Source organism: Spermophilus citellus (genome assembly GCF_964194105.1).
Source record: "Spermophilus citellus genome assembly, chromosome: X".
Taxonomy (NCBI): Eukaryota; Metazoa; Chordata; class Mammalia; order Rodentia; family Sciuridae; genus Spermophilus; species Spermophilus citellus.
In genome coordinates, this window is record NC_138190.1 from 95,883,842 (window position 1) to 95,895,891 (window position 12,050).

A 12,050-nucleotide genomic window follows, 5' to 3' on the forward strand; every position below is an offset into this window, starting at 1 on the left:
ACCATCTCTAGCAATCAGAGAAATGGAAATCAAAACCACCCTAAGATACCATCTCACTCCAGTAAGATTGGCAGCCATTATGAAGTCAAACAACAATAAGTGTTGGTGGGGATGTGGGGAAAAGGGTACTCTTGTACACTGCTGGTGGGACTGCAAAATGGTGAGGCCAATTTGGAAAGCAGTATGGAGATTCCTGGGAAAGCTGGGAATGGATCCACCATTTGACCCAGCTATCGCCCTTCTCGGACTATTTCCTGAGGACCTTTAAAGAGCGCACTATAGGGATACGGCCACATCAATGATTATAGCGACACAATTCACAATAGCTAGACTGTGGAACCAACCTAGATGCCCTTCAATAGATGAATGGATAAAAAAAATGTGGCATCTATACACAATGGAGTATTATGCAGCACTAAGAAATGACAAAATCATAGAATTTGCAGGGAAATGGATGGCATTAGAGCAGATTATGCTAAGTGAAGCTAGCCAATCCCTAAAAAACAAATGCCAAATGTATTCTTTGATATAAAGAGAGCAACTAAGAACAGAACAGGAAGGAAGAGCATGAGGAAAAGACTAACAGTAAACAAAGACTAATGGGGGGGAGAGAAAGGGAGAGAGAAGGGAAAGCATATGGAAATGGTAGGAGACCTTCAATGATACACAAAATTATAAGAGGTTATGAGGGGCAAGGGGGAGGGGGGAAAAGGGGAGAGAATTGAACAACAGCAGAAGAGGTAGAGAGGGAAGATGGGAGGGGAGGGGAGGGGAGGGGGGATAGTAGGGGATAGGAAAGGTAGCAGAATACAACAGTCACTAATATGCCATTGTGTAATAATGTGAGTATGTAACAGTTGTGATTCTGCAATCTGTATTTGGGGTAAAAATGGGAGTTCAAAACCCAATTGAGTCTAATGTATGAAAGATGATATATCATGAGCTCTGTAATGTTTTGAACAATCAATAAAAAAAAAAGAATATATCAGTTGTGTTTCATTGTGACACTAATATTTTTCTGACATAGGAGAAACTGCCACACAGTTTTTCTTGATATTTATAAGGGGAAAAGTAGCTTTTAATGTGATACCAGCAAAAAAGTGAACAAATGTAATATTTTGTATTTTTTACCGTGTCAGCCAAATAGAGTCAATCAAAACATTAAAAGCAGAAAATGATGTATATTTAAATTATGCTTTATAAAATGAGCATTACCATTCTAATTTGTAGCTAATTTAAGGTAAGTATCTAGAAATTACACAATGTTTATGCTTCATTTAAACTTTTGCTAAAAAGCAGCTGACTGTTAATTATAATGCCACTTATTTCAGGTCCATGAAGAAACAAAAAAAGTTGACAAGCGTAAGTCCAAATCATGAAGTTTGAAGAACAAATTTTATCTTCACACTTTATATACTAGTTTAAAGCAATGCCAAATGTTTTATCAGAATTAAAATACTACTAAGTACTGCAACCATTTTGTAACTTCAATAACTTCACATTATACCAAAAAGATAATTATTTTCCTATAGTCCACTTTTGGATGATAAATAATATCAAATTTACTTTTATCTTTTTAAAGAAAAAAATGGAAGGCAAGATAATTTTATTATGAAGCACATTTGTCATCTCCTTTTGTCAATGTATAATATGTAATGAAAATGGCAGAATTAACTTGTCATATATTATGTGAAGGAAGCAATTTTATATGTTAAAATATCTAAGTGCTAATATTTTATAAGACTTAATTCCTTTCACAAATATTTTATATGATATTTTATAGCCTACTATTTGTAATATAAAATAAAACTAACAAAACCTCATACTGGTTTGGTCCCTTGGTGTGAGAATTTGGGGATATACAAAATTAGCATGAAGGAATTAATATTATTTTCATTAACTCCTGGTCACGTAAAAACTACTCTGTAAAAAGACATTATTTTTCTTACTAATTGACATATGGAAAACTCTGTATCTATCCTTCACAAAAATGAATTATGTTTGTGTTCACAACTTCTTATTAACTAAGTAGTCAAATGAAGATAAGTAGGCGATTCATTTGTTCCAAAGAAAAATCAATTTCCCATAGTCTTCCTTATGTCTTTTCACCTCACCCTAATCCTCCCCCTCACACACACACACACACTCTCTTGTTACTCAACAGTTATCCCTGACTCAAATTCAACATTTAAAGTCTAAAGTAATGAACACCAAAATCACAGCTGACTCTTGAATAGTAACAATTATGGGAATGTAATTCAAGAACAGGACACTTGCGGATTAAGTGAGAGCCAAAGGAAAGGTTTTGTGTTAAAACACTGTAAGAATGTGCTAAAAATCAGCTTGGGCAATTTAAACATTATTATAGAGAGCACAAAAAAATGACTTCAGGTAGACACACCAGTTAACATTCTACTGCTTGAAAACCATAACTCAGTGATAGCAGTAAGGACAAATCTAAAACTCTTGCTCTCATGTTCAAATGTACAAAAAAGCACTTGCAAGCAAATACAATAAAATATCAATTTATCAATGTATCTTAATATATTTTTACTAAAAAGCAGGTACTAGTGTATTTTCCCTGGATAAGTTTGAAAGTATATATCTGCAATTTTTTCTTTGGGGACAAATAAGGTATCCTGAAGCAGAAATCATACTCTTACTTCTAAGCATTTGCCTGCATATATCTAATTTACCATGAGAGAAAAAAGCACACATAATTTGAAAAATTGTTTAATTTCATCCCTGGATGTCAGTCAGTCCTCAATGTGAATCTGAATGAATGAAATGATCCTACTTTTATATTACCATTAGGGTCAGAGATGACTTTTCCTATTAAGATAAAATTTCATTATATGAAATATGCTTAAGAAGCTGTACTATGTGAGAAAAAAGTACCAAGTGTACCAAAAATGAATTGAAGATGGAAGTTGTATATACAAAAATTGATATAAAAGTTATCACAAAATAAAATACTATTGTTTTTCAGTATAGTTCTGAGTCTGAGCCCAACTATATTATGAAGATACTAAACATATATTATTAAATAAGCCAATTTTTAATTATGAGTTTAATTGCATGAGATTATAGCATGAATTCTTATATTATTCAACTTTGCATTGCTTTGGTTTCCATCTCTGAAAAAAATGTGAATAACAATAGATCTACATCAAAATATGCTATAAGATTTAAAAATATACATAGATTTAGCTACCAAGTCTAGAATATTGTACATATTAAAATAATAGCTATTGTTGGGTTTTATTATTATTATAATTCTATTATCATGCTTCAAAGACATGATTTCCACAATTTTTAAAATGAGAAACAAAGAAAGTAGAGATTCTGTGAGTTTAAAAACTTTGCTAAATATGTACATATAGCTAGGTATAAGACTTGCATTAGAGTTTATGGTGTCCTGAGTCACGTTCAAATGCTCTTTGCACTGTACCTCTAAATAATTATGATTCAAACACTTTGCACCATAAACACAAATAAGTTCCCATGACTATTAGATATCTATAGTTCTATGGTTCCTGAATAGTATCTGGTATCTAAAATTCTTTAAGAAGTGGTGAGACAAAATGAAAATCACATTAATGATAGCCAAAAATTTATCATGGATATTAGAACTGAATATATAAGATCACAAGAGAAATACTCCAACTCACTTTAAAAAGTCTAAAGCAACATTTTAAATCATTTAAAATAATAACAAAAATAAAGAATATTCTTCGTGTAGTTCTGTCAAAATTAATGATTAAAGGTAAGGTTTGTTACAAAAAAATTTCCGATTTATGACTGATTTCAAGATGATTCATTCTATAAGTGCTATTTCTGTGTGATTAAAATAGTAATGGATTACAAATTACAGTTGAAAAATATAAAAGTGAAATAAATTATTGTTTTAAATAGCAATGAAACAACATGAAGATGAATCCCCAAATATAAAGTGGACAATAAAAAATTGCATGCAATACATAATTAATATAAAGGTATTTGGAAAATTCAGACTATCCTGTAGCATGAAAAATTTTATCAGCACAATAAAATTATACACATTTTAACTGATTGCTTAAACTCCATGTTTAAAGAAATCTGCTCTCAACCTTAACTTATTATGTATTCACATATAAACTATACATTAAAATTTGGCAAAGAAAATGCATCTTACATATTATGTATGAGTCACAAAGAATTTAAACTTAGATTATTTTGTTTAGTGTGTATATAGCACATTCAATTTATAGATCAAATTGGAATAAAAATATAAAAAAGTAGAATTTTATCACACAAAATGCTGAGAATGCTTTCATTGTCAGTGGAAAAAAATGAATAATTAAGTCCATGGGGTAATTTGAAAGCAACTATGATAGATCAAATAAATGGCAATAGGATGATATTAATTTTGCTATCTAAAGACTGATGACATACAATTTGGAAAAGCATCCAGGTATGCAAGATATCCAACTGACTATGCACACTTCCTACATATTTGTTCATTTGAAAAATATTAGAAATGTGTTTGAAGCAAACAGTTGAAATTGCAATGTTTTATGACAAGTGAAAAGGTGAAGAGTTTTTAAAACAAACACAAATCGGCAGTCCATTTTAAAAATGAAACATGCATCATGGTTATGGTTTGTGTTGTTTTGTACTGTACCTTTCTTTAATCCAGGAATGAAAGCTAAAACGAGATTTTGATAAAGTTAGACACAATTAATAGCTCTCTTATTCACAACATATTATATTAGCATTACAAAATAATGTATTTTGTTACATATTGCATTTTATTTTCAACCTTACTTTACAGAGGGCATGTTGACTGAGTTAGATAAGGATGCATAGTCCATGAAATTTGTCTTCTGTAATTTGTTTTTCTAAATTTGCACCAAGCCAATGCCTTATGCTGGCCTCTTGGGAGTAACTGTTGGTCCTTTCCCTAAAGGCAATGTGTTTCATGTATTTTAGGGGCTCAACATTTTGTAAGAACTCAATACAATTTCTCGCTTCATTGCCTGTGATGGTGAAATACTGGCCTCTATTGAGATATGAGTTTCTCTTATAGAACTTGCTACTTACTGGAAATGTAGTGAAAGGAAAAACAATGTGTTTGATTAACAGATTGCTCTGTCTCCAAATTATTATGGGAGAAAAATAATGGAAATGACCTTAACACAATAAGTGTCTCAATAAAATTAATCTTATCATGGCTTAAGAAACTTTTGCTATGATAGAGCTGTCTTCACAAATAAAAAATATATCTTTGTTTTATCACATTTAAAATATCAGAGTTAAGGGTCTTTATCATTATTTTCTAGATAAATTCAGGAATTCCACTGCTAAGTGACTTCTTTCAAACAGATCATGCTTGATCTGGAACTAATTAGCAAAGTCTATTTTTAAACAAAACATATAGATGTCTATTTAAACCTGGATTTATATCAGTCTGGATGGATGGCTCAGATGTTCATTCTTTTAAATTTTAAAGTCAATAATAAAATTATTTCTTAATCATTTTTTAAATTTTAGTATACATTTAATAACATTCATATAAGGATGAAAGCTTAAACGATAAACACTTTGAACTTGTTTAAAATACACTTTGAATAAAATTGAACTATTATGAAACCAAAGATGTATGAAATGTTAATAGAAAATTAATAGGTCAGCAAGAGAAAAACAGGAGTAAAATTATGAAAGTAATGTTTCTATACAATCATAAGCATTAATAAAAAGAACACTGTTGAATTTTTTTAAGTGTCATCGACATACACAGCACCTTTTATTTTTCATCACAAAGTGTTTCTTCTGTAGGCAATGCAATTTAATGCTAATAAAAACTAAAGTAGAAAAGAAAAATAACAGTACTTTCATAAGACACTTGTGGTAGAATTGATCTTCTAAATAAAATTTTACAATCATCTACTCCTTCAATGATATTCCCACCAGCACACAATATTTCAGTTATTTCAACAAATAATTAACTCTTGTAAAATCTAAATGTAATTTTCAAATATATTTAAATGAAAAGAGAAAGACTATTTTACACAGATAAGCAATAAAGTACTTGCTTTTCATTTTTTTTAAGAGAGAGTGAGAGAGGAGAGAGAGAGAGAGAGGGAGAGAGAGAATTTTTTTTTTAATATTTATTTTTTAGTTCTCGGCGGACACAACATCTTTGTTGGTATGTGGTGCTGAGGATCGAACCCGGGGCCGCACGCATGCCAGGCGAGCGCGCTACCGCTTGAGCCACATCCCCAGCCCTTGCTTTTCATTTTTAAAATTCCAATTTCAGTCTGATATAGAACATAGAGTTCAAAATTCTTTCTAATTTAATAACAGAAAAGGTCAAAAAATGGATGTGATGGATATGGACTTATTTTTAATGATATGGAAATTCAAATAAAAGAAGCAAAACAAGTGTCATGAGAATAATAAAAATAAACCAACCACATTTACAAAACCTGTTTAAGACCTTTAGTTCCCAAGCTAAAAAGTGAAAATTGTGTTATGAATGACTAAAATCAAATATTGATCAATTTTCCTTAAAATTTGGGACAATAAGCAAATTCTGCACAAACTTTTCAAGATTGTCTCTGAAGAAACACTTAAATTCATCACTTAAACATGGCCAAAAAAATGAACCATTTCTCCCTTATAAGGAAGAATATGTATTACTATATTTCAAGACAGTTATTCATAGATGCATTCATCATTAGGATTTCTTTCATAACAAAATTCGATCTCCAAAAGTATCTACAAATTTCAGAGAGATTTTAATTATGATTTGAAGGTTAGTCATTGACATTTCTAAAGTATCCTCATTGCTTCACGTTTTTGCAACATCTAGATAAGCACAGTCCTTGTCCTTTGAGATACAATAGTCTATTTAAGGGCTGGGGTTGTGGCTCACTGGTAGAGCGTTTGCCTTACATGCATTGGACACTGGGTTTAATCTTTAGCACCACATAAATAAATAGAGGTACTGTGTCCATCTACAACTAAAAATTTTTTATTTTTTAAGTCTACATGAATTATAAGACTAAAATAAATTATTTTTATCAATTAATGAAATTTTACCAATTAACTATATTATGAATAAGTATGTAAATAATATTTATGTGTAACTAAAATATAATTTAAATAATAGAAGACAAATATATCTAAAAATAAACTTATTTTTAGATTGTGAAAAATTTATTAATTAATAAATGGAAACACAATAGTCCAAATATCATTATTTTATTTAAACAATTGTAATGATAATATGAAAATTTCTGCTTATATAAATGATTTATTTGAGCATAATTGAAGTTTCTTTTTTCTTCTTTGCTATACTGGAGATGGATTCCAGAGCCTTGTCCATGCTTTAGGTAAGCTGTCTACCACTAAGCTGAACATTCAGTTCTTGTGAGTGTTCAAAAATAATTTCAACATGTGTAACTTACTTATCTTATTTGGTAAATAATATAAATAATTGGGTTTTTGTAGTAAAACATTAAGGTAACACATAATTTAAATTAAAAAGAAGCTTATATTTAAGTCATAAGTATCACAAAAATTATAAAAAGAACAATACAAAAACATGCTATATTATCCAACATACATATTTTAATATGCATTTCATAACCTAACAGAAATATTTAAATACTCAATGTGCATTAGAAAAACCTGGCTCAATGTTCAAGATAATTACTGATAAGTAGATAATGCTTGAATAATTCAAAGGTCACAGAGTACTACATAAAAATTGGTAATTCTGATATAATATTTGTTGATCAAATATCATGCATCAGTGTATAATTGCCATTTACTTCAGTATAGAAATAACATTATAGTTGTTTTGTTATGTACAATTTTTAAGGTTGTGTGATATATCTAATAAAGTCTTTCTTGAAATAAGGGTCATCATCTCTTAGGGCAAAGAAGAATTGAATTTTTTAAATTCTTTTTTTAAAAAATCATATATTTGCCACTACAATAAACAGAAAGATAATATTTTATGTAAGTATTTATCTCTATGCATATACATATATATATTTCCTCCTCAATTCAGAACAATTTCCTTTACACTTCCTAGAACAGAGAAAAATCTAATAAATCAAAATTCAATTAATCTGAAACTTAACAGGTATTGTAAATTATTGTGGGCCAATTTTTGAGAACAATTTTGTCATTTATTTTCTTATAACAAGGCACTCCATGGTTTGTATTGAAGGTCACAGAATAGAACAGAATTGGTACAGAAAAAATAAAAACTATGTACTCAAATACTGTAATGCCAAATTAATAGACCAAGACATGGTTTTCTTTCAGTATTGCTAAATTTAAAATATTCTATAATTTGTCCCAAAAAGGTTAAATTCTTTTTGATATAAAATTCAAATCATCCCAGTGCTTCTCCTGATGATTGCAAAACTAAAAAGCATGGAGTTATTGTACTTATGTAGATTGCAGGGACTGTGAACTACAAAAATAGTGAAGCTGAAATAAAATTTTATATTAAAATTGTGTGAAAGGTTAAGTCCACAAAAGGAAATGCTGATTGGTGATTAATATAATTAGCATCTTATTTACAATAAAAGAAATATTGCAAACATAAAATAACTTCTTCATTCTTGTATATTAAATTTCAGATTTATATCATATCCCTGTCAGAATTTGTCATGAGAGATAGGATACTACTGACTCAAAGTAGTCATTTCAATATTGAGAACAGCTAAAGTCATAGTGTTCACTTTATTACAGAGGTGATTAAAACCTGAGGAATTAAAACATTTTCAGTAAATATGCAATTACCATTTTCTACATTAACAATTTTGGTTGGCAATACTCATGTATAAAATCAAATGGCTTCTCTGTCTACATAGCCTAGATTCATACAGCTCCAATTCTTGAAGTTAGCTTATTTTTCCCAATGATCACACCATTTTTTAGTGCAATAGCTACTGGTTGTACTTTATGCCTTTTTATTTAGAGAAAATCTTTGGTACCACCATAAAAATATAAGCACTTTCAAAAGTCTTTTTTTTTTTAAATGTTGACAGTGTTCACATGCTTCAAAGATCATAAGAATACATTGCATTTTATCTAGAATACAAAAGACATACAGGCAAATGACCAGAATCATTTAGAAAATCATCTGATTTAGCATCCTCAGTATATATATTAAGAAATAAGGTCAAGAGAAATGAAACAACCTTTCTAAGACCCACACAATTATTTAGCAGTAGAATTAGAATTCAAGTTTTCTCTAGCAAAGAAGTCACTGTGAAATATTTATTGATCATTTTGAAGATATGGGAACAATTTGTGTACACACACCTATTTGCCCAGAACAACTCTTTATTTCAGGAAGGATCAAAATATCAGTGTTTTTAGAATATATATTTTAAGAAATTCCAACTTGATATTAGATAGATGCAGTGATGCACACCTGCAATCCCAGCAGCTTGGGAGGCTGAGAAAGAGGACTGAGAGTTCAAAGCCACCCTCAGCAATTTAAGGAGTCCCTAAACAACTTATTGAGACCTTGTCTCTAAATAAAATATTTAAAAAGGGCTGGGGATGTTGCTCAGTGGTTAGGCACCCATGGTTTCAATCCCTAGTATCAAAAATATATGTATATATATAATAATAAATGTAACAACTCTTCACATAACACACTAACTGCTAAGGAAAGAATAAAAGAAGAGTATACTTTAAGAATTAAAATATTGTGGGGCTGGGGATGTGGCTCAAGCAGTAGCGCGCTCGCCTGGCATGTGCGTGTCGCTGGGCTCCATCCTCAGCACCATATACAAATTAAAAAATAAAGACGTTGTGTCCACCGAAAACTAAAAAAATAAATATTAAAAAAATTCTCTCTCTCTCTCTCTCTTCTCTCTCTCTCTCTCTCTCTCTCTCTCTCTCTCTCTCTCTCTTTCTTTTTTTAAAAAAAGAATTAAAACATTGTTTTGGCAAATTGAAAAAAATAATGCCTCTAAAAAAGAAAGAAGTCCTAACATAGCTATGTCAGGAGGAAAAGCAGAATGTAAACTCCTAAATTTTCATACAAATTTAAGGTGAAAAATTCAACCTCAAAATACAGACTTAGTGGTTTTTTTTTTTAATTGTAGTTGTAAATGGACAGAATACCTTTATTTTATTTGTTTTTTATGTTTATGTGGTGCTGAGGTTCAAACCCAGTGCCTCATGCATGCTAGGCAATTGCTCTGCCACTGAGCTACAGCCCCAATCCATAGCCTTAATGTTTTAAATGGTTCAAAGTCATATGGAACAATTCTTAGCTATTCATAATTCATTCTGACAATAAAAACAAAGAAAAATTTTGTGAATACACAACTGAATAGCTTTACAGAAAAAGACTTATGTGATAGTGTTATTTTCTCAACTATTTTTCTCCAATCTAACTTCATTAATCATTGAAAAATTGTTCTATTCTTGTGATTTAGTTTAAGTATTTAAGTGAGAAATTTCTTTTTTAAAGAATGTGTTTATTTCCAAAAAGGAACTTAAGAAAAGTGATTCATAAAGGACTCTGCATGCTTTAGAAATGTGAATTAGGGAATATAAATGCTTTCATCCTCTACTGAGAAGTTCCTACCTAAGGCCCTGATAACACTGTTTTAGGAGGTGCATGAAGCAGTTATGATAATATATAAATTTTAATGACATTGTGAAATTCCAAAAGCAAAATATTGAGGGCTAGACCCTTGGTTATTTTAGAATGGCAAAGAAAATATTAGGAAACCAATATTTCTGAAATCTGCCACTAAGCTACTCAAAATGTTTGAAACAATTGTAGCTCTTAAACATTTCACAGTTTTTAATACTCAATCTATTCTTGAGTGTATGAATTCTAATTTAAGACATTTTTAAAATAGGACTTGGTGGTATATCTGATCTTCCAGTCCATAGAGAGAGACTAATTTTTAAAGTATGTTCCTTTGCACGATTTAATGCTGATACAATACATACTTCAAAAGTAACAGCGTACAATCTGCACACTGTTATAATGGTTTAACTTTTAGAATCTCTTCCCTGTGAAATTTGGTACGACTTTCTTTTATCAGTTTACCCAGTATTAGCTATGGATGGCTTGTCAATACACATTTTTGGGCTGTTCACAGAAAAAAAAAGCAGAGGTAAATATTTATTTATATATTTATTTACTTACTTACTTAATTTTGTACGTGACATTGAACACAGGGGCCCTTTATCACTGAGACACTTCCCCAGTTTTATTTATTTATTTATTTTTATTTTGAGGTAGGGTCTTTCTAAGATTCTCAGGGATTCCTTAAGTTGCAGAGGCTGGCTTTGAACTTAAGATCATCCTGCCTTAGCCCCTAGAGTCTCTCAGATTGCAGGCATCTGTCAGTAATACTGGCTGGGAAACCTTAATTATAACTACAGAAATAAAGTACAAATCTCTAAAAAGCAACTTTTTTTTTTTTGCTTTTATTGATACATTATGGTTGTACATAATAGTTGTGAAGGGTTATTTTTAAAATAAATATTTTTAACTTTTCCCTCATATTCTTACCAATCTATTTATTCTGTTTCAAACTAATTTAATGATCCACTTTAATTTAAAAAAACAGATAATTTAAAAACTTTAAAGCATAAGTAGGCATGAGATTAATATAATACTTTTACTAAAACACTTGAGGTTATTTTGCCCATGTGGATGACTATAGGACTCCCCAAAAATATTAGGCTTTACACAGAACATAGGGCATAGCTTGAAGAAAAGAGATTCCATTTGAGAAGGATTTATAATACAGTATATGCAGATCTACATTTATATTAAAACTATACTATATGTATTTCTATTACATATAGCATACATAATAGAAAGAGAAATATATGATATAATTTTTCTTTAAAAATATCCATATCAAGTCTATAGTTGCAAAAATTGATATATTTTTACAAACAAAATCCTTAGGATACATGAACTAGTTTTAATAATTGTCTTTCACTGTCATAAATATATTTCTCCCAAAACAATGTACTAGTAATTTCAATTTGCAATTTACTAC

General features: G+C 30.1%; 1 protein-coding gene across 4 annotated transcripts in view; it reads right to left on the bottom strand.

Annotated features, from left to right (window-relative positions):
- PCDH11X (protocadherin 11 X-linked) overlaps positions 1-12,050 on the bottom strand; it is a gene marked incomplete at its 3' end in the record, with an annotated part of 715,967 nt that overhangs the window by 108,832 nt on the left and 595,085 nt on the right. For 3 of the 4 annotated variants that reach the window (XM_081277634.1, XM_081277635.1, XM_081277632.1), the window contains one exon: positions 4,664-4,687. The exons of the other annotated variant lie outside the window; for it this stretch is intronic. In XM_081277634.1, coding sequence (XP_081133760.1) covers positions 4,664-4,687 — 24 coding nt within the window. The remainder of the gene's footprint in view (positions 1-4,663; positions 4,688-12,050) is intronic. 4 annotated transcript variants of the gene reach the window in all.